Genomic DNA, 26987 nt, shown 5'->3' on the forward strand with positions numbered 1-26987 from the left:
TTTAATTACAGTGTGCCAGCCAGGTCTAGGCTGGGGGTATAGTTTACATTATTTTCATTCTATTTACATTCAAGATAATCTGTACAGTTAAGGTTGGGGGGCTACTTAATATTCTTGCACTTCAAAACCAGTGAAGTTAAATACAGCAGAGTATTAGTCATTATCATATTCTGTCAATTTCAAAACAAAAGTATGCTGAATACCATTTATGGGCTAGAAAAACAACACAAAGGTAAAAAAGAAAATCTTGCTGACAAATGCTGATGTTCAAATGAATTCAGTTGTGTTTTGCCATTTCTCAAAAAAAGAGAAGAGGGAGGAGATGTCAGGAGAAACCTACTTAGGTAATACTGAACCACGACATTTCAGAAGCTTTTATGAGAAATTAATGTACCATGAAGCAGCACTTTGGTACTAGTGCAGTGCAAGTTGGTTTTCCTTTGTCTAACTATGGGCAGCAAATGAGGCACTTAACTGTAAAATAGAAAAATAGGGTAGATTTAAGAAGAAAATTCAAAATCATTCATAAAAGGTAATTAGCATTATTCAAAAAGTTAAAAATTCTACTTTTATTTAACATGCATTCAATGTTATACATGCTTTGCTAGGGAAAATCCTTTGAATGTAAGACTGCTATTTTGTTTATGAGACAGAAAATATTTCCTTTGCAAGAGATTCTGGATTTCTGAGAATGAAATCCAAGTCTTCTCAACCTGAGTGCTACATATTTATAAACCGAGAAAAATGCATCTTACCCATACTGGAGAAATGTTTCTAACCATCAACAAAGTATAACATGTGATCCCTGACTTTATTCTTGGAAGGACCAGCTTTTATTTTATATAACTTCAAAGAAGGGGACCTAGTGACTGTAACTGAATAATGAATACATATTTAGCACCTAAATTTAGAGAACAGTTTTAAGTATTGCCATAGTTTTAAATCACTGTACATCCATAGATTGGGGGGAAGTCAGGTATGTGTTGTTCAATGATATCAGAACATTCTCAAAGATTAAAACATCAAGCTTCCAAAAATTATCCTTGATTTGCGAATGCATCTATCTATAACATTCAAACACAATATTATCATTTCTTCCTGGAGTTACAGACATATATTCTTTTAATAAGTAAAGAAATAAATGAGGTTTATTTTTTCTTTACCACCATTAAACTGTCTTCTGAATGTGGCACTTTTTCAGAGATTTAGATAGAAAATAGTCCTTAAAAAAAAGTCTTTCATATTCTACCATTGGTATTATTTTAAATGTTCTTTTCTATGAGGCAGAGATCAAGAGTGAAGTAAATGATCATGGGCCTCTGCTGAAAAACATAAGCAAATATAAAGCAGGAACAAAGAAAACGAACATTAATTTCTGGGAATACATTGGCACATAAGTGCTTATCTATGGGGAAAAAAAAATCACTAAATGAAAAGATAATAAATGTTTGCTGTGACATTATTCCAAGTGAATGGAGCCTATACCTAAGAGAAAGAGTCTTGTGTTGCCTCTTTAAATAAGCTTGACTTTAATTCTGGATGGAACACTTTGCTTCATATGTTAAAACTAATACATGGCATTAACTAAAGTTTTCCATGAGACAATCTAATCATTCCCACTGAAAAATCACATAATCTTACCTGTTCTCCCTATTCTCTTACAAGAAGGCTTCCCTTGACTCATAAGGGAGGAAAAAGGCTTAAAAACACATGTTCTTACTCCAAGGAGGATGGCAAATTTCAGTAGTTCACAATCCTTACATTTGTCATTTATGTTCACTGTAACCAACTGCATTCCTCACTACATAATTAATTTCCTCACATACAGAAGAATTAAAATTCTCTTATTTATATCTTTAAGGTAAAATTTTCTATCTTCTTTAAGGTATTCTAGTTTATTTATTTATTTATTTTTAACATCTTTATTGGGTCTAGTTTATTTTTGAAAGGAAATGAATACAGAAAAACACAGGAACACTGTTGATTCAATTTAGTTGTTAATAAAGTGCATGTGGCTTTCAATATGAATATTGTTTGATACATTACAGCTTAAGTAAAAAGCTAACTAAGTCAAAATGAAGATTCAGCTTAGTACCTAAGATGTGGAAAATGTGAGACAAGAATATAAATTCCATATAAATAGTAACAAAATTGGGAGAAATATTCTTCTTTCCCAAAAAAAGCCAACTGAAAATATTCTTAAATTAAGTGGACTTCTGCTTCCCAAACAACCAGACATGCTACACAATAATACCAACGTGCAATACCTGAAATGTAGAATCACATTCTGACTGCTGCCCTTGAACTTCTGCATTTAATTCACAATTCTCTGGTGTCTGATTGATTTCATCTTGCAAAGTGGGAGATATGCCATGAGTGTCATCTACAGAAGCACTGTCAGACAAGACATCTAACTTTTCAGGGGAACGAGCTATGTGAAGCTTACTGTCTCCCGTCACTTCATCAAAATGTGTCCTCTCATCAGCATCATCTAGCTGTTGAACTGAAGTTAGATACTGTTCAAGCAGACTATTATCCTGCTCATTGTTTGAGCTTTCCTTACTCCATTCACCATGCTCTTCACTAACATCCCCCATATCTGACTCTTTGCCATTTTTGACTGTGTCAATGGAATTCCCCATTATGGAACTTTCACTACCTTCTGTGGAACTTTTTTCAAAATCCAAAGAATCCTGTAAACAGTGAACTTGTTCTGTTAAGGAGGAATGAAAACCAGAGTCTGGGAATTCTGGTAAGGATTTCTCTTGAGGAGCTTCATCAGGAGCAATGAACCAATCAGAGTTTTGATCAGAAGAGGGCTCCTGACTTTGGGTGAATAATGGAGGGTCAGATGGCACCAGAGTACTTGATATGGGAGGAACATCAGGACGGCAGGAACTTAGATGCTGGTCCACCGTCTGCTGCCAAGCTTGTAGAGACCTTACCTATAAACCAAAGGATATAGTTTTACTACAAAATATAAATCATGCCTGTTTTACAACTGTCCTTTGAGCTTTCTTCCCCAACATTCATGAAGTTGGTAAATGGCAGATGGCATAACTGGAGTTAGAAACGACCTGACTCCCCTTATCCTTTCCATAGCACCCCCAGCCTAGACCTGGCTGGTACAAGTGGTTCACGTCCTTGGTAATAAAAGGTCCTTACCAGCAGAGCAGGGATGGGCCAAAGCAATTCTCTTCCTACTACTGGAAAAATAATCAGAAGCACAATAGCACATGTATAGCTGACTAAGGGGTAAATAAGGTACTCGATAAGATACACTGAAGTCTATCTAATAAGACAGACTAGAGCCTATTAATATGAGTAGATTCGCTAAAATAAAAGTCTCATTTTAGATACCCATTTGGGATAAGAGTTTTTAAAAACTAACAATATAGTATATACAACTCTAAAATACCTAAAAATACCCCAAGTTCTTGATAATATGCTTTTATACTTTTAAAGTATAATTAAAATCTCAGAATTTTACTGTAAAATCTGCAACAAGAAAGCAATATATAGAATTTTTTAGTTTCCCTTTGACCATCCTCCAAGGTAATCACTGATAGCAGGTTAATATGTAGCCTTCCAGACCTTTTACTATGTATTTTCAAATATAATATAGGTAAAATCCTATTATAACAAATTTGTTTATAAAAATACTTCCAAGGGATTATCATCAAGAAGTATTTGTTGGGATACAATAATAGTAAAACCAATGTTTTAGGGAACTGTCCCTAAAGTGTGCTACTCCAGGATTCAAACTCTCTCCCTGGAAGTCATGTGTACCTTTTAGGACATGCATATTATAGCCATCACACACTATTTCAATCACTTTTCATTCAAATAGTCTCAAAAGATAAAACAAGATAGTTACATGAAACTTCAAATTGGGCTTTTAATTTCTACTGGAAAATTATAAGAATATCCCTCAATTTAGTACTTTCCTTCAGTGTTATAGTTCTTTATCTCTCTGGTCAAAATTATGAAAATATTTTTCTTCAGACTAAATAAAATGTAACAAAATTCACTGTCCTAGTTCATAGTTAGTGGCAAGGAACACAAACCACATCCTTAACCTTGAGAAAGGGTGCTTACTTTTTACCTGTAACTACTCTACGATTATCTCAGGAAATCTAGAATTTTTCTTTGTTCACACAGTAGGTAATTCAGCAAGAGGGAGCTTACCTGGTTCCAAAGGAATCTGACAGCCTCTTCTTGTACAAATTTTTTAATACGTTCTTCATCTCTTTCTTTTCGTAATCTACGATAATTCAAAATCCATTATTGATACAAGAAAGGGTGCTTTGAATTGTACTTCTTGTTATGACGAATAAACAAATATGTTGTAAAGAGATTAATATTCTAATAACAGTCCTTTCCACTTTTAGAATATCTAAGTGAAACTTTAGTTTTAAGCTATGACTCAGCATAGAAGCCAAATAAGATGTGACTGAAATCCAGATTATACTGGTTCTACAAAGGACTGCCAGTAATGAAAAATAAAATATTAAATGGCTCTTTATCTGGCCTCAATTTCCCAGCCAAACACACCAAAGGGGCAGGAGCTGCAGAAAGGATCAGGACCACAGCTTGAAACACCCTCTTCTAAGAGACCAGTAGGACTAATCACATCAAATTTCACATCCCTGTTTGCCTCCTGACATACTCTTTGCTGTCAACAGAACTTCCTCTCATTCATTAAAGTTTTCACTCTGCGCTCACTGCCCCCCTCTCTGTACTTAAACTAATCAGAAACCTAAGGTTCTCTTAGCTGTCCATTATCTCTTAAACTGTCACCCCATTCTGTTCTGAACCTCTGATCTACTTTCTCTAGCCCCCCCAAAGCCCTCCTACTGTGCCATGTGGGATTCCTGAATTATAATCAGCAAACTCCCATATACACTCAACCTCTGTAGCTCTCTCAAGTGGCAGCTACTTTTTTCACTCATACATCAGGGTCAGAACGTTGCTTCTCACTGCTGTTTACAAATGAGTCTTAACCTTCCTCCTTCAAGAACTCCAGCCATCCTGCTAAATTTCCCAAAACTCTTTTTCAAGTACTGACATCCCGTTACCGACCCCCATTCACTGAAGGCTCAGCACTAGTCTTTTTCTCTGCCCTGTTCCCCGTGTCATTTCTGGAGCTCTTGACATTCACATAGATGCTCTATCTAACAATAATCCACCCCCATCACTCATCTTCAGTCCCACTCTAGACCCAAGCATTTTTTTTTAACATCTTTATTGGAGCATAATTGCTTTACAATGTTGTATTAGCTTCTGCTGTATAACAAAGTGAATCAGCTATACATATACATATATCCCCGTATCTCCTCCCTCTTGTGTCTCCCTCCTTCCCACCCTCCCTAACCCATCCCTCTAGGTGGACACAAAGCACCGAGCTGATCTCCCTGTGCTATGCGGCTGCTTCCCACTAGCTATCTATTCTACATTTGGCAGTGTATTAGACCCAAGCATTTTGACTACACCATTTTCGAAAATGATTTCAAGCACCAACACAAACCACTACGTCCAATCCTCCCAGTTCACTTGTTCTTGCCATAACCTGCAACAACCTGGACGACCAATCTTCATCTATGACCACCAAACAAATGACCCCTTTCTCCTGTCTTTCCTTCTACCTCCTTTAAATTCTGAGATCCATCATTATAACCATTCCCCTCCCAAATGTCGACAGCTCCCTTGCCCTTCCCTCTCTCCCCTACCATGTTCACCTGGAAAAGAACCCACTCCTGGCTGAACCATGTCCAAAATCAGAATGGAACAGCTGAGAGTTGTTGAAAATCATACAGTCTGACCTATCGTTTTGCACTCTAAGTTCTTCCTCACCCTGTCCAGTTATCCTCCTCCATTCCGCTTATAAGTTTACTTTTAAGATGAATACCCCACACCTCATACCTCTCTTAAACCTCCCACATCCTCACCCCTCTCCTCACTTCCAAGTGCTGACCACATCTTGTATATTATTGGAAAAGGAGAAACAACCATCAGACAGGACTTCCCTATCCCACCATCAAACCTACCACCTTACCTGCTCCTGTTCCTACTTCAGGCTACTCCCTCTACTTGTGCACTGGACCTCTTCTTCTCTCACCTTCTCAAGAACTTCCATCCTGCACTTCTTCTTTCTTTGCTCTGCACCATCAGTTCTTCCTTCCTTATAGAATCATTTCCATCAACACATAAACCTGCTCTGTATCTCCCATCTTTAAAAAAGAATCTTCCTAAGTCCAGATTCTCCTCTGGCAACCACCTACTCTCTTCTCTTCCTCACATCAACACTTCCCAAAAGTTGGCTACCCTCACCCTTCACCTCTCATTCACTACTCAATCCTTTCCAAACCGCCTTCATCCCACTACCCACTGAAGCTGCTCTGAAGAAGCTCATTGGGCAGGAAGAGGTTAACTCAACAGGACTGGGGTGTTTGAACCCTGCACACTCTAAAGACAGGACTAGCCTTGACCAGCTCCTGAGAGATAACCTTCAAGCCCTTGGAATATCCTGCCTGATAAGAGTATCTCTGTACATCTGGGATCTTGGTTTATGCTAACAGTGTATTTTCTGGTGAATACCTCTTTTGTTCACCTGAGACCCTGGGCCACAATGCATCAGTTTGACCTTGGGTGGGGGCTGAGGTCTGAGTAGTTAAGGTCAGTCACAGGGGCACTCAACGCCTAGGTGACTGACCCCCAATAAAAACCCTGGATGCCAAGACTCGAGTGAGCCTCCCTTGAGGTTCACATACTTCAGATGTGTTGTCACACATCGTTGCCAGGAGAATCGAGCCCCATGTGTACAACTGCACTGGAAGAAGACAACTAGAAGCTTGTACTTGGTCTCTCCTGAACTCTGCCCAGTGTGTCTTTTTCCTTTGCTGATTGTAATCTATATCCTTTCACTCTAATAAACCATAATCCTGAACATAAAGAATAGCTTTCTTGGGCTTCCCTGGTGGCGCAGTGGTTGGGAGTCCGCCTGCCGATGCAGGGGTCACAGGTTCGTGCCCCGGTCCGGGAAGATCCCACATGCCGCAGAGCGGCTGGGCCCGTGGGCTATGGCCGCTGAGCCTGCGCGTCTGGAGCCTGTGCTCCGCGATGGGAGAGGCCCCAACAGTGAGAGGCCCGCGTACCGCAAAAAAAAAAAAGAATAGCTTTCTTGAGTCCTGTGAGTCCTTTTTGCAAATCATCAAACCTGAGGATAGTCTTGGGGACCCTCAACACAGTCACCAATAACCTCCAGCTGCTAAATCTAACACACAGTTCTCTGTCCTCTTACAGCACCTCTCTTCTCTCCTGAAACACTTCCCTGCTGGAGCTGGGACACACACTCTCCCAGTTCTCCTACCACTCTAGCTGTCCCTCCTCAGTCTCTTTTATTGCTTCCTCCTTTCCCACCTGATAATATTAATAAATACTGCTGGTTACAATACTAATACTCAGAATAAATCTATGAAATCCTAATTTTCCTGAGTTGACGGTCATGAAAACATGTGAGCCATGGAATGAACAAATAAGTGCCACCATAGCCCCCCAATTTTAGCCCCTTTTAAGTCCCTGCTATTTTCTTTAATTCTTACGTCACCTACTGCGTTCTACGTAGACTTTCTCATCTTCTCATTTTTATACTTAAAATTCAGTTTTTCTATATTTTCTGTACCTTCTGTGTTTAGGTATATAGATGTCCATAAGGCATGCATTCATTCAAAATTTACTGCTATGTTGCATCTATGCTCCAATTGCTGTACCACAGATGAAGATGCATATGGCAGTCCCTGCACTCAAGATGCTTTCACTATATTGTAGGAGACAAACCAAGAGTGGCAACATGGTATGGAAAGTGTCCTGGCCACAAAAGCAGTGATTCAGTGTTCTGAATCAATGCTAAGAATCTGACGCCCCCAAACCAACCAAACAGCATCCAAACTGTAAAAGTCCTAAAAAGGGGCTTTTCACCCACCTCCTTATTTCATCAGTTAGGCAGACAATGTGCTCCTGCATCCGGCGCAGCCGGATTTCATAGCGTACATCTTTAGCTTGTGGGTTGTAGTTTCTGGCATAAAAGCCCCGCCAATAGGCCTGAAGCTTGGTGGCTGCTTCATTCAATTTCTGAAGGGCAACTTTATTTTGTCCCAAAGTAAGAGATCTGTGGGTTAAAACCCTGCAAGGAAGTTTCTCTGAAGCTGTTTGAGACATGGTTTCTTCACTGTCTGGCTGTGTATGGAAGACATTGTGTCCAAGTGACTCGGGAAAAGATGTAAGACTGTGGGTGTCATCCTTTATGATGACATTGGTTACTGCTGGCTCGCAACAAGGTAATAGCCCATCTTCCTCATTTACCTCTGTACTGATAGCACTTTTTGTCATCTCAACAGAATTCTCGTTTGCAGCCCAAAAAGCCTTTTCCCCTTCCTTATCAAAGCCGTTGTTTTCCAGACATTTCACAGATTCATCGGCAGCACTATCATTTTCTAGACCCAAGTTAATGTCTTGCAGCCTCAGCTCAACTGTAGGTGATACTGGAGAGAGTCCTGATGCAACTGGCATAAAAGTAGACTCTGAAGAGAGAAGACTACAGTTTAACTTGTCTTCATCTGTCTGGATGTCTTCCAGGTGCAGGTCATTTCGAGAATATCTTGTAGTGTGTACAGAGGCTGGAAAGTTATTCTTAACAGTATATAAATGGTCATCATTACTGCTTATCCCAACCCAAGAATTGACCTGGATGACGGGTTCTAAAAGAATCAACAGAACATCATTTAAAACATTAAATGTTTAAAGAAGTATTTTTTCAGTTGGATCCTTTTAATGAACTCTAATCCCTGAAATATAGTAAAGTGCAAAGAAATGATTTCAGTAATTTCCTCCAATATGCCTAAAACACCAAACCAAATATTTTTAAGAAAATGAATTCTTGCAATGGTCATAGGAATAATCAAAGTACCAGGTCACTTCAAAAGGTAGCAGTTCTCTGAACGTTTTCAAAAATTAGACATATAGTAGTTATATATGTCTATCTGTGTATATACATTATATAAAATATAAGATCCAAATGTTCACTTAAGCTAACAAGTACAAAATTATGAAAACATGTACTTTTTTTGTTTTATGATACCAAACAGATCAAACAACTTGGAGAAAAAGGATCAGAGATCAGTTAACTTCTTACCACTTTCCTGGACTACCTGGCAATCTTGAACGGGGCTGGAATGCTCCGGTATAAGGGATGCCCTTGTTTCAACAGGAGCAAGAGAAGATGACTCTTCATTTTGGCTCTGGTTCATCAACTGCCTCTGGTGAAACCTAAAAATCAGTAACATCTGATGTGATTTAGCGCAAACCAAAAAAAGAAAGCTTTTTCTGCTCCCTTTGAAGGGTAACACTGTCAAAAAGGTAGAAGTTTACAAGCTTTCAAAGTATATACCTTTGAAAGGCAAGAATATAAAATGGGGAAAAGATAGTCTCTTCAGCAAATGGTGCTGGGAAAGTTGGACCGCTGCATGTAAATCAATGAAGTTAGAACACACCCTCACAGGGGAGGGTGGTGGTCCAGTGGTGGTCCAGTGGTCCCTCCATGCTCTCACTGCCGAACACCCAGGTTCGATCCCTGGTCGGGAAACTAAAATCCCACAAGCTGCTCAGTGCAGCCAAAAAACAAAACAAAAACAAAAACAAAAACAGAACACACCCTCACACCACGCACAAAAATAAACTCAAAATGGCTTAAAGACTTAAACATAAGACAAGACACCATAAAACTCCTAGAAGAAAGCATAGGCAAAACATTCTCTGACATAAATCATACCAATATTTTCTTAGGTCAGTCTCCCAAGGCAATAGAAATAAAAACAAAAATTTAAAAATGGGGGGCTTCCCTGGTAGCACAGTGGTTAAGAATCTGCCTGCCAATGCAAGGGACGTGGGTTCGAGCCCTGGCCCAGGAAGATCCCACATGCCGCGGAGCAACTAAGCCCATGCACCACAACTACTGAGCCTGAGCTCTAGAGCCCGCAAGCCACAACTACTGAGCCCACGTGCCACAACTACTGAAGACTGCGCGCCTAGAGCTCGTGCTCCGCAACAAGAGAAATCACAACAATGTGAAGCCCGTGTACGGCAACGAAGAGTAGCCCCTGCTCACCACAACTAGAGAAAGCCTGCTCACAGCAACGAAGACCCAACACAGCCAAAAATTTGAAAATTAATTAATTATTTTTAAAAGCCATTAAAAAAAAAGAGGGACCTAATCAAACCTACAAGCTTTTGCACAGCAAAGGAAACCATTAAAAAAAAAAAAAAAGCAACAACAAAAGAAAAGACAACCTACAGAATGGGAGAAAATATTTGCAAACGATGCAGCTGACAAGGGCCTAATCTCCAAAATATACAAACAGTTCATACAACTCAACAACAAAAAAACCAACCCAATTGAAAAATGGGCAGAAGACCTTAACAGACATTTCTCCAAAGAAGACATACAGATGGACAGTAGGCACATGAAAAGATGCTCAACATCACTAATTATTGGAGAAATGCAAATCAAACCTACAATGAGGTACCACCTCACGTGGATCAGAATGGCCATCAAAAGTCTACAAATAGGGCTTCCCTGGTGGCGCAGTGGTTGAGAGTCCGCCTGCCGATGTAGGGGACACGGGTTCGTGCCCCGGTCTGCGAAGATCCCACATGCCGTGGAGCGGCTGGGCCCGTGAGCCATGGCCGCTGAGCCTGCGCGTCCGGAGCCTGTGCTCCGCAACGGGAGAGGCCACAACAGTGAGAGGCCCGTGTACTGCAAAAAAAAAAAAAAAAAAAAAAAAAAAAAAAAAAAAAAATGTCTACAAATAACAAGGACTTCCCTGGTGGTCCACGGTTAAGAATCCACTGAATCCTATCCAATGCAGGGGATAGGGGTTCAATCCCTGGTCGGGGAACTAAGGTCCCACATGCCACAGGGCAACTAAGCCCACGCGCCACAACTACTGGGCCCTCGCGCTCTACAGCCTGCATGCCACAACTAGAGAGAAGCCCAAGCACTGCAACTAGAGAAGCTGACATACCACAACGAAGATATCGCGTGCCGCAACTAAGACCCAATGCAGCCAAATAATAAAATTTTAAATAATAATAAAATTAAATTTAAAAATATTTTTAAATTTTTTAAAAAGTCTACGAATACAAATGCTGGAGAGGGTATGGAGAAAAGGGAACCCTCCCACACTGTTGGTGGGAATGTAAATTGGTGCAGCCACTATGGAAAACAGTATGGAAGTTCCTCAGAAAACTGAAAATAGAATTACCATATGATCCATCAATCCCGCTCCTGAGCATATACCCAGACAAAATTATAATTCAAAAAGACACATGTACCCCTTGTTTATAGCAGCACTATTTACAATAGCCAAAACATGGAAACAACCTGAATGTCCATTGACAGATGACTGGATAAAGAAGATGGGGTACATATACACAATGGAATACTACTCACCCATAAAAAAGAATGAAATAATGACATTTGCAGCAACATGGATGCAACTAGAGATTATCATACTGAAGTATGTCAGAAAGAGAAAGACAAATACATATGATATCGCTTGTATGCGGAATCTAAAATATGGCACAAAAGAACCTATCTACAAAACAGAAACAGACTCACAGACATAGAGAAAAGACTTGTGGTTGCCAAGAGGAAGGAGGGGAGGGAGAGGGATGGACTGGGAGCTCTGGGTTGGTAGATGCAAACTATTACATTTAGAATGGATAAACAACAAGGTCCTACTGTACAGCACAGGGAACTACATCCAATCTCCTGGGATAAACCATAATGGAAAAGAACATAAAAAAAGAATGTCTATATGTGTATAACTGAGTCACTGTGCTGTACAGCAGAGATTGACACAACATTGTAAATCAACTCTACTTCAATAAAATAATTTTTTAAAAAAAAGCAGAATGTATATACCTTTAGTAACCCCCAAATTACAAAGTCTCATTTAAAAGCACTGGATAGAAAAGGTTAAGAAACTTATTTTTAAATCACATAGTCAGACACCATCATACGCATATACACGCACAAACCTTCAAAGGCAGGATCTCTGATAAAGGAAGTGACTACTAAATGCTTCTAGCTATACTTTTTTTTTTGGCTGCGCTGCACGGCTTGTGGGATCTTAGCTCCCCAACCAGGGACTGAACCTGGGCCCTCCCCAGTGAAAGTGTGGAGTCTTAACCACTGGACCACCAGGCAATTCCCAAACTATACTTTTCTTTTTTTTTTTTTTTTTTTTAATTTTTATTTATGTTTGGCTGAGTTGGGTCTTCACTGCCATGTGCGGGCTTTCTCTAGTTGCAGTGAGTGGGGGCTACTCCTCGTAGCGGTGCACAGGCTTCTCATTGTGGTGGCTTCTCTTGCTGTGGCGCACGGGCTTAGTTGCTCTGTGGCATGTGGGATCTTCTCGGACCAGGGATCGAACCCACAACCCCTGCATTGGCAGGCAGATTCTTAACCACTGCGCCACCAGGGAAGACTCCAAGCTATACTTCTTTTATTTTATTTTATTTTATTTTATTTATTTTTTAATTTTTTTTGCGGTACATGGGCTTCTCACTGTTGTGGCCCCTCCCACTGCAAAGCACAGGCTCCGGATGCGCAGGCTCAGCGGCCATGGCTCACGGGCCCAGCCGCTCCGCGGCATGTGGGATCTTCCCGGACCGGGGCACGAACCCGTGTCCCCTGCATCGGCAGGCAGACTCTCAACCACTGTGCCACCAAGGAAGCCCCAAGCTATGCTTCTTAATGTTAGTATTTTAAAACCCATATGAAACACCCACATTAAGGGACAAATGCAGTTTTTAAAAATCCCACTCTCCCATGCTGCTTGGCTCTCCCCACTGAAGAAATGATTAGCAATGCAGTTGCTGGGGAGCAAACTGGACTGCACTGCAAGGTTCGGTTCCCCTACAGAACTGCTACAGTGACCAGTGGCCCAAGTGCCCAGAAATGTGGGCCGCAGCACTCACCTCAGTCCTACTAACCCTGCAGGAAAGAGTCAGAGGTATTTTCACTTGTGAATTCATCAACCGCTACAGATAAATGGGCTCACCTCTGCTTGCTCAGAATCTTCTCTAGTTTGGCATCCTCTGCAGTCTGAAGACCCAGCGTAGAAGTGAGAGGACAGACTGTAGCCAGATACTGGACAAGCTGGATGTGCTGGCCAGGCCGATATGCTCTCCCCTTGCCCTGACTATACAGCCATTCAGCTTTCAAACTGGAATTGAGGGACATAAAGAAGAAGGGATGGCATTAGGGTAGACAAGATACATTTTTAAGCAATAATGATTCTTCCTTCTTAATTTACCTTTATAGCATCATTGGATATTTTTCATAAATAAAATTCACTCAAGTTAAAAAGAAAATCTATCCTTCTGATTCATTCTCCTTACTATTACAATGTTTTAAACCTTTTTTCTTGCTTAGGAGCACTTCCAAAGATTTTTACTAATATTTTAAATTTATTTAAAATAAATATTTTAAAATTATTTTCAAAGAAGCAATGAATAGTCCCTTCATTCACTATCAAACTGAAGTACCTAAATACATAAATTGTGTTTAAATCCATTAGTTCATGATAGCTTTTTTTTTAAAGCTAATTGGTCACAGCTGAAGGATGCTAGTGACCTACCAACTCATTATTTTTAAAAACTGGTAAGTAAAGGAGACAAATTAAATATTATTAATTCTACCTTTCCTATACAAACTATACCAATGACCAAATAGTTACTTCATAGAAGTATTCCAGCTAATAAAAAAATTAATGATAGAATTAAAATTTCACCATTTTGCAACTCTCAATGAATTAATGGATTTAGGCACTGATCATTAATAGCTACTCCTAATACAAGAGACAACCAGACACCATGTGCCTCTCAATAGAACCCACAAAGTAGTCCTTCTCCCAACAAAAATCTGATCAAACCTCCACATTCAACTACCAATTTACAGGAAATATAGAAGGAGAGGAGTATGTCAAAGGACACAGAGACACAGCAATTGGCAAAATAAGCACAGTGGGAAACTCTATAGGACAAATAATCTGATTTCTTCAACAACCAAAAGAAGAGAAAAGAAAGCAAAGAAAATAAGAAGAGGAGGAACCCATGGAGAGATTTGAAAGCATCATCTTGGACCTCCAGCCAAGTCGAGCCTTCAAACGACTCCTGCTCCATGTGATCTCACCACAAGATCCCAAGTGAAAACTACCCAATCAGCACAGCCAACCCATGGAGCATGCAATGATAATACATTTTTAAAACACTGAAAAAGAGAGCAGGAAAGAAATTTTTTTAATATATCAACCAATTACAATGTATGGCCTTATTTCGATCCTGTTTCCAAAAATCCATTACAAAACTGCATTTATGAGGACTAGTGGAAATGTAAGCACTTAACTAATATCTGGTGTTATTATGGAATTATTGTTAAATTTTTTGATAAGTGATAACAGTATTATAGTTATTTCTTTAAGAGTCCTTATCTTTTAGAGATGAAATTATATATAATCTGAGACTCGTTTCAAAATCATACAGGAAAAGGGGGCGTGGGTGAAGGTAGAGATGAACAAAGTTGGCCATGAATTGAAAACTGCTGAAGCTGGGTGACAGATTCAGGGGAGGTCATTACACTACTGTTTATTTTTGTAATATGTTTGAATTTCTTTTTTTTTTTTTTTTTTTTTTTGCAGTACGTGGGCCCCTCACTGTTGTGGCCTCTTCCGTTGCGGAGCACAGGCTCCGGACGCATGGGCCCAGCGGCCATGGCCCACGGGCCCAGCCACTCCGTGGCACGTGGGATCTTCCCGGACCGGGGCACTAACCCGTGTCCCCTGCATCAGCAGGCAGACTCTCAACCACTGCGCCACCAGGAAAGCCCTGAATTTCTTTTTAATTAACATGCTTTTGCCTCAATTTTATCATTCTTAAATCTGCCCATCAACTTGAAGTTAAAGTTGCATCATTTTGGCATACTTTGTTTCTCTGTACACCATTTAACTCAGCATTGCAAATAGTTTGAAAATCATTTCCAATCCACAACCCTTTTCTTCAACCTTCACGTTAAGGTATCCACATTATGCAAAAAACTGTACAGTCCAAAACTGTTAAGCCACCCAAGATGTATTATAGACTGAAAAGAAACTGGTTCTTTTGACAGCTGGTTAAATAGTGCAGAAGAGTCTTGGTGCAGTAAAAAGAGTTTAGTTTTCTATGATGTGCCAGTGTCACAAGAAAGGTGAAACTGTTTTCTAACAATGAGATATAAGGTATGCCAAGCTGATTAACTGAAGTCACGTAACAATAAAAATTTTAATACACTTAATAAAAATAATTAGAAGTATTTCTTCCATACACATTCCTGTGGATTAAATAAAGCTCATTCAGGATCTTCATGAACTCTGCTCTAAGTTTCCATAAGTTCTCCTGCCAAGCAAATGGCTTGTTGAAAGGCTGTCCCTAAAAAAGGTCCATAATAGAGGACAATCCCCAACTTTAATAATAGCTAGCAAGCGACGCTTCCAGGTTATAGACGGTTTGTAGTTTGGGAGGAAAGAAAAGCGAAAGTAAAAGGATACAGAAGGAGGCTCAGGTATTCCACAGTTTAAGTGTGTGAGGTGAACCACGAACTGTGGAGTATCAACTACTGTAAGATTTGTTTTTCTGCCTTTGCTTCACATTCATCAATAAACACACCATTACACAAGTTTATTAATCCATACGATATTTGCTTAGGTAAAAAAAATCTCTCTGCCCATTCAAAGACAAAATTAAAATTAATTCAGCTCTAACATATTAATTTCAAATCACTGGAATATGACTTTTCTCTTGAAATTAAAGGAACAGTCTACATTATATAACAGGGATAGCAACTACTGAGAGAATTTAAAATTGCTCTTTCACCTAATAAAAAAAAAAGGAATAATGGATAAAATGATATCTGGTATTTGCTTTTAAAATATCCTAACCAAAAAAAAAGTGCAGGATAAAAAAAAAAAAAAAAAGTGCAGGATAGATGAAACAAGATTGGCAAAATGTTGATAACTGTTGAAGCCACATGGTGGGTATTTAGGTGTTCATTATGTTACTCTACTTCTGTATATATTTTAAACATCCTTTCAAAAAAAAAAAACGTCTCCAAAATTCTGCTCCCTAAGTTCTGATCTGTAAGCAACAGAGGTGTAGCTTGGTACTAGGTCCTATAAACAGTAAAACAGAGATTGAAAACAAATTCAGAAAGAACTCCAAATACTGAGGTGTTACACAAAGGTCCTTCCCCAGGTGTGCTTCTCTCTGAGAAAGCCCTCAGCCAAAGCACCATAGCGGTGGGTGACTGCTCAAGTTACTTTTTTGGGTGACACACACACTTAAGACCTGGCTACCCAAGGTCATCAGGGAACTTGGGACACTTTTTATCATGGAGAAAAAATTTAACTTGGTTGTTCTTAGCAAACAACAGGCTGGGTAGATACAAAAACTAGAAATTCCTTCCTGCCTATCCTTCAGGGCAATTCCAAGGCTGACCAGGAAAATGTTGGAACACTGCTCAGGCTACCCACTGATTTTTCAGTCAATAGCTCTCCCTTAGAATAATTCCTCCCTCCAAGACAAAATACTTCCAGAGTTGTTTTAAAACATGGGAACACTGTTTACAGACTACACAGTTGTCTCAGACATCAACTGCAGCAGCATTTTTCTCAACAACCTAGGTTCTTTGGTTTGAATAGAACTCTATTTACCCACTCTTCTATGCACTGACATTTGGGTTGTTTCCCAAATGTCTCACATAGCTCCCAAATGTTTGGAGCTATTATGAATAAGGCTGCTATGAACATGCTTATATACATGTTTTTTGGTAGACATAAGCATCTATTTCTCTAGGGTATATACCAGAAACCAAACTGCTGGGTCATAGTGTATTTATAAGTCCAACTTCAGTAAATACTGCCAGTTTTTCAAAATGGCTGCACCATGTACACTCCTAGAACAGTGTATGAGAGTTCCAATTGTTCTACATACTCATCAGTACTTAGTATTGTCCGTCCTTTTAATTTTAGCTACGCTGGTGGGAGCTGGTTGATTTGAAGCCTCCATAGTAAATGAGGAAAAAAATAATCTTTCTGAATTATCAAAAATATCAACATAGTGGTTATCTCTAGGGGGGAGGGGAGTTATGATGAGAGTGGGGCAAAGGAGATCTCTGGAGTGCTGGTTTTGTTCTAGTCTTATTTTCAGTGATGATTATATGGGTATTTTTAAATAGCACGTTTGAACTATTTCTGAATTATATGATACTGTGCAATTTTTTTTAATGTGGGGGGAAAAGAATCTGTCTGAGAAAGGGTTGCTTTTAAGCTACACTCCCACGTCTCCCTTCCTCCCATACTTTAGTGTAGAATAACCCCACAGAGAGAGAGGCTACCCAAGTAAAAGTCCACTCTTCCCTACCTCCTGAAGAATCTGAAATTAAACAACTACAAAACATTATAGAGAAAGTTCCCAAAAAATGCAAATTCACCTTAAAGTCACTTGGATTAAAACCATTTCCACAGTATAGAAACATAGCCTTTGCATTATTATTCATCTCTTCAACAGATATCTTCTGCTTTTTAACACCAGCTTTAGTTTCTAAAAAACTCTTCAATCCCCAGTCCCTATCCTTAAGTAATAATGACAATTATCACTTATTAAGCATCTACTGTCTGACCAGTATTATGCTCTACCTATTATCTTTAGTTCTCACAGCATCCTTGAAAGCTAGGTAGTTTTAGCCACATTTTACAGATGAGAATACTAAGGCTCAGAGAAGTTATGGAACTTGTCCAGGCCACACTGCTAATGGGCGGCAGGGAAAGATGTGAAGCTTTCTCTTGTCTCTCCGGACCAGGTCTCATTCTCTTCCCAGGTCTCTCTTTATACCAAACCCTTACCTCTGCCCATCTCACCATGCTGCTGCCACATATGAAAATGTTGCCAGTCCTACTCCCACAGAGAAATCTGATAACGTCTTTCTTTCTATTAAAGGAAGATCCAGAGAAGATAATCCAAGTAAACCCATATTCCAGCTTTAGAATTACCCACAGTTTGAAATAAAATAAGGTGTCTGAATACACAGCAACACTCACTGCAGGAAAAAGGAAAAGCCACATTTTGTAGGCAAACCAGAGCTGACATACATCCTGCACCCTACACCAGCACCACCACTATGTAGCTCCTGGTTGCCATTCCTCACTGCCCCACACCCTGTACAGCAACTAGATGAAAGAGAGGGAGAAAGAAAAGGAAAACCCTGTCAGTAATCTACCATTCCTTCTCCCATCGAGAAACCCCTCAAGCGACTTTCAATCTGTAGAACAGAAGGACAAAAAAAGCGAGGAAGAATGTATGTGTTGAGTCCATGAATGCAGGTGTGTATGCAGTGAAAGGAAGAAGAGAAATGAGGCAGAGTGAAGAGAATTAAGTCATCCTGATTCTCACTATCCTCTCTAAATCCACCCCTTCTTGTCCACAACCTAGTTCCTTACCTCCCCTGAAGCTCTGATTCTACTGATCATGTGCCAGCGTCCAGAAGACCCCATCATGCAGGGGTCCCAGCTTCAAGCTGCAGAAACCATCAAAGATCTAGAGAAGGGGGAGTTCCCACTTCTGCTGTTTCATAGGTAGAAGGTGAGGACCAATCAGCATGTCTGCTACCAGTTCCAAATTAGAACTCTGCACGCATTTTCCCAAGGTCACTGTTATAAAGAGTAGTTGGGTACTAAAGTATTATTAATACTGCCTTTACAATATGATGGATAGAAGCTTTTGTGGGATTGATCTGAAATCCTACACAGCATCTATAACACGGTTTCTATGTAGAAATGCTCCAAGCCCCAAACAATCGATTAACAAAAGGATTTTTAGAAATCAGTTTGTTGTATGTTGGGCAAGAAGTTAAACTCACTAGCCCCAACCTCTAAGGTTGATATTTATTTCTTATCCTTTTTTAGAAAGGATAAAAAATCCTAAATGAACAGCACAGAGTCTGCTATATGATGGTACAAATGATCTTAATTTCTAAATGCACATTTCAAGAAACATTCAGTTTATTACTCTGTAGTAAGCTAGAAATGGGCTTTTCAGTTAACTTCCATGATAAATGTGACGTTAAAGAGGTCACGTTCACCTTTCCTTCTGCGATATCACATATCCATCTAGGACTCTGAGGTTTAAGCACCAGCTGACGATGTATGGCCGATAGTCGAACCCTGGAATGGAAGGTGTTGCCATCACACAAGGATTGTTCATGATCGACAACTGTTCCAATTCAGTTAAGGATGCCAGAAAAGAGATCTGGAACAAAGGACAGCTTTGTTGAATGAAATGGACTACTCGGTGTCAAGCGCAGGGCTTCCACTGATTACACATCTTTGGCAGTTTGAGAATGTAACAATTTCCCTCTTGTTTTGAAAAGTGACAAGTAACACTCTTATACCACTGACTTCCAAAATTCCAACAATATGGCCACCTGTCCTTGCTGCACAAAGTCCCTTAGAAAGCACTGTTTCCTAGCAAAGAGAACCCTATTTTGAAAATATAACAGCAGCCAGAAAAAGGTGCAGAGTGTGCCTTATTAACCCTGTTAATGTACATGTCCCTCTACCAACAATTACTTCCCAATGGAGTGATAAGTACAGCACTGCAAATGAAATTAAGCCTTAATAACCCACTAACATTAAGTAAAAGTAGAAAGAAAAATAATGGTCTTCTAGAGCCAAGTGTTTCATCCTGATAGCAGTTTCTTCCAAGATACTCACAGTCTAAAGTGAGCTCACAACCCTTTCCTGCATCTCTCCTGACTTTCCAGCTTCCCAGATCCCATAAGATACCCTCAAATTTTACCTCATTTAAGTCCCGGATTTCATTTTCTGCCAAAGAAAGTATAGCAAGACATCTGGGTAGATAAGCAGGTGCCATTCTAAGAGAGGTGATGATATTTCCATGTAAAAGTAGGGTCTTGAAAGTAAAAAGAAAATGCATTACAAATGAAAAGATTACAAATAAATTGGTCTATTTTGATAAAACCAAAATGGTGTGTACAAACATAAAGTGATCTGTTTTATTATACTTCTCATCACACACAAATCAAAGACTGCTAACGCTGGAAGGGTCCTACGTGGTCTTCTGGTCCAACTCTCCTTTTTCACATCCACATTCTAAGCTCAAGAAAGTTTAAAGACTTGTCCAAGAACATATGCTTAGTGTAGGCATGTTGTGAGATTTAAGTTATTAAAACTTGAGCAATTTCCAACATACTTGTTCATTTCCTTTTAAAACATCAAAACAGAGGGTGAGAAAAGTGAAAGAAAACATTCATTAAAACAATCAGGTATAAAGCAAATTTTCCAAGAGAGAGAGATAACCCACAAACCATAATTTACAATTATATTCTCTTGGTAACTTAAAGCTTGAGGAAGGCTGAATGTGCTTAGAGATGGTGCTGACTCAAATTAAGTCTGCAACAATGAAGAATAAAGCGAATACTCCCAACACCCAGGATTTTTTTTTTTTTTTTTGGCTGCGTTGGGTCTTCATCGCTGCATGTGGGCTTTCTCTAATTGCAGCGAGCGGGGGCTACTTTTCGTTGCGGTGCACAGGCTTCTCATGACAGTGGCTTCTCTTGTTGCAGAGCACGGGCTCCAGACACGCGGGCTTCAGTAGTTGTGGCTCTCGGGCTCTAGAGTGCAGGCTCAGTAGTTGTGGCACAGGGTTTAGTTGCTCCGAGGCATGTGGGATCTTCCTGGACCAGGGATCAAACCCATGTCCCCTATATTGGCAGGTAGATTCTTAACCACTGCGCCACCAGGGAAGTCCCAACACCCAGGATTCTGATAAGGTAATCATGCCTCCATTCCAGAAAAAAAAAAGTTCAATCATTTTTAGTTCATTTGAATTCTCTTAGTATCTGGCTACATCAAATTGCTTAGAATAATTGTTGCTAAAACTGATTTCTGCTAACAATATAGTGAAATTTGAGCTAATAATACTGTTTCTAAGGTTAATGAATTCATCTGATGCTAATAATATCCAATGGAGGAAAAATATGGGAAAAGCCTACACATGTTGAAGCTGTGGTGCCAACTGTTACTTATTTCAGCAGTCCCCAACCTTTCGGCACCAGGGACCGGTTTTGTCGAAGACAATTCTTCCACAGACCGGGGCGGGGGCGGGGTGGGGGTGTGGGGGGATGGTTTGGGGATGATTCAAGCGCATTACATTTATTACACACTTTATTTCTGTTATTATGTTGGACTATATACTGAAATAATTATACAACTCACCATAATGCAGAATCAGTAGGAGCCCTGAGCTTGTTTTCACTTGCCATTCACTGATAGGGTTTTGATATGAGTCCACAAGCAGTTGATTTATTATGGTCTCTGTGCAGTCAAACCTCTCTGCTAATGATAATCTGTATTTGCAGCTGCTCCCCAGCGCTAGCATCACTGCCCAGCTCCACCTCAGATCAACAGGCATTAGATTCTCACAAGGAGCGTGCAACCTAGACCCCTCGCCTGAGCAGTTCACAGTAGGGTTCGCGCTCCTATGAGGATCTCATGCCACTGCTGATCTGTCAGGAGGCGGAGCTCAGGGGGTAATGCAAACGATGGGGAGCGGCTGTAAATACAGATGAAGCTTTGCTCACTCGCCTGACGCTCACCTCCTGCTGTGCAGCCCGTCCCTAATGGCCCAGGGTGTGGGGACCCCTGACTTATTTGATTACATTCCCCTCTATAAAAAGTGCTACAAGCCACAGATTTTTAAAATTAAAGTGAAGTTAATTTTGATAATTTAGTAATATCTATTACTAAAAAAATAGCAATCTTGAGTGTCAAAAAACAAAGCAAAGTTCAGGAATGTTTACTCTCAAGCACACCAACATGTTATGTACTATATAACTGAAGCTGCTAACGTTGGCTGACTGGGCACAAAGGGAATTTCATCATGTTTGTTGGATGGTAAATAAGAATTAACCTTAACTACAACAACCAGTTTTAGTTAAAGTAAATCAATTATAGAAATTAACAATAAAAAGTTCCATACTTAATTTCTGGTACTCTAATAGAACTTTTATCATAATGAACACTATCTGTTCTTCATAACAGCAGGCTGATTTTAGATCAATTAGGTTATTTTCTCTTGGTGTTTTAGTATAAAATTTCAGAAATGACATAGAAAACACATTTACCTTCAGTGATGCCAATTTAGATAGATCACCTATCTGGGGTATGTTATTGTCTGATAAATCGAGGTGTTGAAGAGCTGTGCAGCTATTGATTTGTTCCATGGCCTATTACAAGAAAAGGATCACATTATTTCACGCACATGAAATCAAAAAATGAAATTCTTCCCTATTTCCTGTAGCTGAGCCTCTTGCCTCCTCTGCCCATTATCAGAAGCAGAGGAGCAGGGCTTAGCAAGAGAAAAAAGAGGCAGTGCCAACAGAATCTGGCATACTGCTATATAGCTAGTTTCTACCTTCATTATCTCTCTAAGAGCAGAGTCAGATATTTATAGCTTAAAGAAACTTTTAGTGATGACATGTGACAGTTGGTATAACATAGACTTTACAATTTAACAATGAAGCCAAACTGCCTGGATTCAAATCCTAGCTCTGCAACTTCCTGACTGTGTGACCTTGGGCAAGTTACTCAACTTCTCTGTACTTCAGTTTCCTCATCTATATAATGAGCATAAAGACTGTACCTACCTTATTGGCTGTCATGAGATTGAATAAGTTAAAATTGTTAAGGTAGTTAGAATAGTACTTAGCATACATTACATACTCAATAGAAGTCAGTTATCATCATTTAATCCAGTTCCCTTACCTAGCATATCAAAAAATAAGGCAAGAAATATTTATTAACTTACCCCAAATTATAGAGCTACTAAGTGGTGGAAGCAGGACTAGAAGCCAGATCTCCTGACTTTTAAAACATTATATTCTCCACTGTACCATTAAACATGTACATAAAACTTAATTCAGCATGAATTTTCAAAATGAGATTTTTGTTTTCAGTTTATGTTAACTGAAATTATCTCTGGGGAATGGGAATGGATACTTTCACTTTTTATTCTATTTTTTTCTATACTGCTTAAATTTCTTTTTCATAGCAAATACTTTTGTGAAGTAAAAAAAAAAACCTAATTACTTAAAAAAAAAAAAAAAGAAAGAAAGAAAGAAACAATTCACCTTGAGATTATTTCCTGCCAAATTCAGCCATTCCAAATGTACTAGCTCCTTTAGGCCTTCCACATAGCCAATGCTATTATGAGGCAAATTTAATACCCGGAGTTGGGTCAGTTTGGCCACACCCATCATCCGCACCAGCCGATTGTTAGCCACTGACAACTGTGGAAAGAAAACATACCATTATTCTTAGGAGTAAAATATAAATATTACTTTCACATTAGGGTGGTTAAAAAGATTTATTTATATGGCCCAACATTCCCAAATATACAAACCCAATTTGTACTTTTCACATATATTGTCTAAAAATTCTGCAGTGCAACTATTAGTTGTTGTTGTCATTCCTAAGCAGTGGAAAATACAGATAAAGCTGAGCAATCAGACCTCCTCCAACTACTAAAAGAAAACATCTTTAACACAGCAACTACTTGAGAATGTAAACTCCACAATAACAGAGTCCTTTCACTATCTCCATCAAAATCTAGAACAGTACCAGACACATAAGAGCCCAATAAACATTTGTTGAAGGAATGAATTAATCAACTCTTTACCCCCACCATGAAATAAAAGGTTATCTTAACAACACAATATTTTGCCAACATAAAATGTTTTCTTTTTTAACAAACGCTCTTTTTTCTAGTCTACTCTAAAGGCAGCAAAAATGTGTTCATCTTCAGTAGAAATTTAAAAAGCATCACTTAATAATCATCATGTAAAAGTTAATTTTTTCTTAAATTATTTTATTCATTTATTAAATAAATTTATTTGTTATTAAAAGTTTTAAAAATTTAAGGCAACATTTACTGCTTTCTAGGCTTGCAGAGTTACCTTTTGTAACTTTATCTTACTCTTTTATTTTGTATAATAATAAACTGGTCTTATATAACTATTTCCCCCACATAGCAATACCTACCTGTATTAAACGTTTGCATTTCTCAAGATTTTCCAATTTAATAATCTGATTTTTATCCAGAATCAAAGTATGAATATCAACTTCATAGGGTAAGTTTGGACTTAATTTCTGTAGCCCCTGTCCTGACCAATTGACCACTGATCCTTGAAAAGAGAAGGGAAACTGTTAGAAAACACAACTACAACAGCTGAGCATAGGGATAAAATTATACTCATAAAATCTTATACATTTAGAGTTAGAAAACACTAGAGCATAATAAACATCAAGCTTTAAAAACTAAAGCAATCAATTTCTAAGTGACTACAGATTGAAATTATTCATTTTCCTTTAGAAATATCAAATTATACTAGATTTGTGACAGTCTACTCAAGTTTCTTTTCTTTCTTTTTTTAAATTAATTAATTAATTTATTTATTTGTTTTTGGCTGTGTTGGTCTTCGTTGCTGCACGTGGGCCTTTTCTAGTTGCGGTGCACAGGCTTCTCATTGCGGTGGCTTCTCTTGTTGCAGAGCACAGGCTCTAGGGCGCCCGGGCTTCAGTAGTTGTGATTCGCAGGCTCTGTAGTTGTAGCTCGCAGGCTCTAGAGTGCAGGCTCAGTAGTTGTGGCGCATAGGGCTTAGTTGCTCCATGGCATGTGGCATCTCCCTGGCCCAGGGCTCAAACCCACGTCCCCTGCATTGGTAGGCAGGTTCTTAACCTCTGTGCCACTACGGAAGTCCATCTACTGAAGTTTCTTTGATATAATACTTTGGAATTCTTCACATTTAAATGTAAACTATTACTTCAATATTTTGTGCCTAAGTAATGACAGTATTTTTTAAATGTAACTAATCTTTTGATAGAGAACAATGTGCTTACAATATCAGTATATCATAAAATTATTTTGAAAATCTATTTTGAAAACTATTTTGAAAATCAAAGTACAGTTAATTTATCTACAAAATGGAAATAATATACCTAATTCATTAAATTGATGTGGGGATGAAAAGAGAAACCATATGAACAGCACTTAGTCCCATTCCTGGCACACAGAATTCAATAAAGTAATTTGGTATGTCTAACAGACGTTCAAATCCTGGCTCCACTAAGCTAATCACTGTGGTATGTTGGGCAAGTTATTGATCTCTTTTGGGCTCACGTTTCTACTCTGTAAGATGGGAATGATAATAATACCTGCCTTATAATGTTGTTCTACAAAGAAAATGAGATAATTAAAAAAAAAAAGGCACTCAGAACATAGTCTTGCTCATATAAAAAGTGCTTGTATAAATGTTAACTATTATTATCAGTACATTGCCATGGTGGGCTGGGGAGGTGGAGTTTAAGAGCTACAGATAGATTTGTGATATCTATCACAAATAGATAGATTGTGCAGGGGGCGGGCCAGAGAAACTGCCAATTTCATATTTCTACCCAGATTAAGATTACTGCGGGAAATAATTATGCGAGATTGCTCTCCTGAAGGGTTTCAACCAACGTTTTTCCATTGTCTAATGGCTTCTAGCATTTGGGGCGGGGAGAGGGGGTCATTCGATTCTGAGAATTTGGTGAAAGATATATACCGTCCCAGGAAAATGCATAGCCTTTGCACACAATTCAAAGGGATCGAGAGACCTCTTAGACTCTCCCTTCTAGATAATGAGCCCCATACCTAAGCGGTGGAGACGGGCATTCACCTTCAGCCCTGACCCTGACCCAGAGCCTCCGAACTGTAACCAAAACAAAGGAGCTCCGCTCACACGGCACCTACAAAAGCACCCACGCCGCGCGTTCCGTTGGGCAGAGACCAAGCTATACCCCAGGACCCGGTCTGCAGAAAAAGGCATGGAGAACTGTGGGCTCTGGATAACCCCCAGGTTTTATCACGGCCACCGGACACTTCCAAGAAAGGGTCCAACGTCAATCTCTATCTATATCTATATATAGTTTTTTTTGTTTTTTTTTTTTGTTGTTGTTGCGGTAAGAGGGCCTCTCACTGTTGTGGCCTCTCCCGTTGCGGAGCACAGGCTCCAGACGCGCAGGCTCAGCGGCCATGGCTCACGGGCCTAACCGCTCCGCGGCATGTGGGATCTTCCCGGACCGGGGCACTAACCCGTGTCCCCTGCATCGGCAGGCGGACTCTCGACTACTGTGCCACCAGGGAAGCACCCAACGTCAATCTAGAGAGCTGTGTTTGACACAGGGTTTTCTTGAACTTTCTAGGAATCCACGGGAAGGGGGGAGATTCTGCAGTTTTCACTTGGGCACCCAGAACTCAAAGTAAACATCCAAGAAAGATTACCGCGGCGGCCAGAAACCCACCGCCCAGGCATCCTCAGGAGCGCGGGAGCAGCGCGAAGGTCTCTTGGGGCTTGTAGTCCCCCGCTTGGCCCTCGCTGCGACGCCGGAGAGCCAGGCAGCGCCCAGAGGACTTCTACTCCCAGAGGGCAGCGCGCCTCCGCGATGCCCACAACCCCACATCCGAAGAACTGGTCCAGAACTGAACCCCTAAACCCAGTCTTCTTCTCTCCACCAGGTAACAATAATTCAGTTCTATGGAGTAAACATGGGGACCCAGGGGTGGGGGTCGCCTTACCTTCTCCAACAGGCAAAGCCGCGTCGACGCGCGCCACCGCCATACTTCCCGCTTGCTAATAATACCAAGCAACCGTCCTCCGGCTGCTAGGTGGAACTCGTAGTCGGGAGGAAGAAGCCAGAGACTACAGATCCCAGGATGCACGGCACCCAAACGGCCCAATTGGCTGCCTACAACTAACGATGCGAAACCCGGGTTAGAAT

General features: G+C 39.8%; 1 protein-coding gene across 4 annotated transcripts; it reads right to left on the reverse strand.

The window, feature by feature from the left end:
* Nucleotides 1–2240: 2240 nt before the first annotated feature.
* CEP97 (centrosomal protein 97) lies at nucleotides 2241–26827 on the reverse strand. Of its 4 annotated transcripts, none has more exons than XM_065876715.1 (11): nucleotides 26785–26827; nucleotides 24210–24352; nucleotides 23300–23458; nucleotides 22295–22396; nucleotides 19948–20061; nucleotides 19232–19398; nucleotides 13122–13286; nucleotides 9191–9324; nucleotides 7982–8579; nucleotides 4189–4264; nucleotides 2241–2945 (listed from the first exon to the last, which is right to left on the reverse strand). In XM_065876715.1, the coding sequence occupies exons 1-11, from the start codon at nucleotides 26825–26827 to the stop codon at nucleotides 2241–2243; spliced, it is 2406 nt and encodes an 801-aa protein (XP_065732787.1). The 4 variants fall into 4 exon arrangements, with proteins under 4 accessions (XP_065732787.1, XP_065732785.1, XP_065732788.1 ...); XM_065876713.1 differs by having other exon boundaries at nucleotides 7982–8756; XM_065876716.1 differs by lacking the exon at nucleotides 22295–22396.
* Nucleotides 26828–26987: the final 160 nt, after the last annotated feature.

This window comes from Phocoena phocoena, chromosome 4 (genome assembly GCF_963924675.1).
Source record: "Phocoena phocoena chromosome 4, mPhoPho1.1, whole genome shotgun sequence".
In the NCBI taxonomy this organism is placed as follows: Eukaryota; Metazoa; Chordata; class Mammalia; order Artiodactyla; family Phocoenidae; genus Phocoena; species Phocoena phocoena.

Excerpts from the sequence above, each read along its gene's own strand:
- CEP97 (XM_065876713.1), bottom strand. The coding sequence starts at position 26,827 with ATGGCGGTGGCGCGCGTCGACGCGGCTTTGCCTGTTGGAGAAG. Across the intron at positions 22,397-23,299 it reads TGGCAGGAAATAATCTCAAG|GCCATGGAACAAATCAATAG; the intron begins GTGAATTGTTTC and ends TTCTTGTAATAG. Across the intron at positions 8,757-9,190 it reads CCAGGTAGTCCAGGAAAGTG|AACCCGTCATCCAGGTCAAT; the intron begins GTAAGAAGTTAA and ends TGATTCTTTTAG.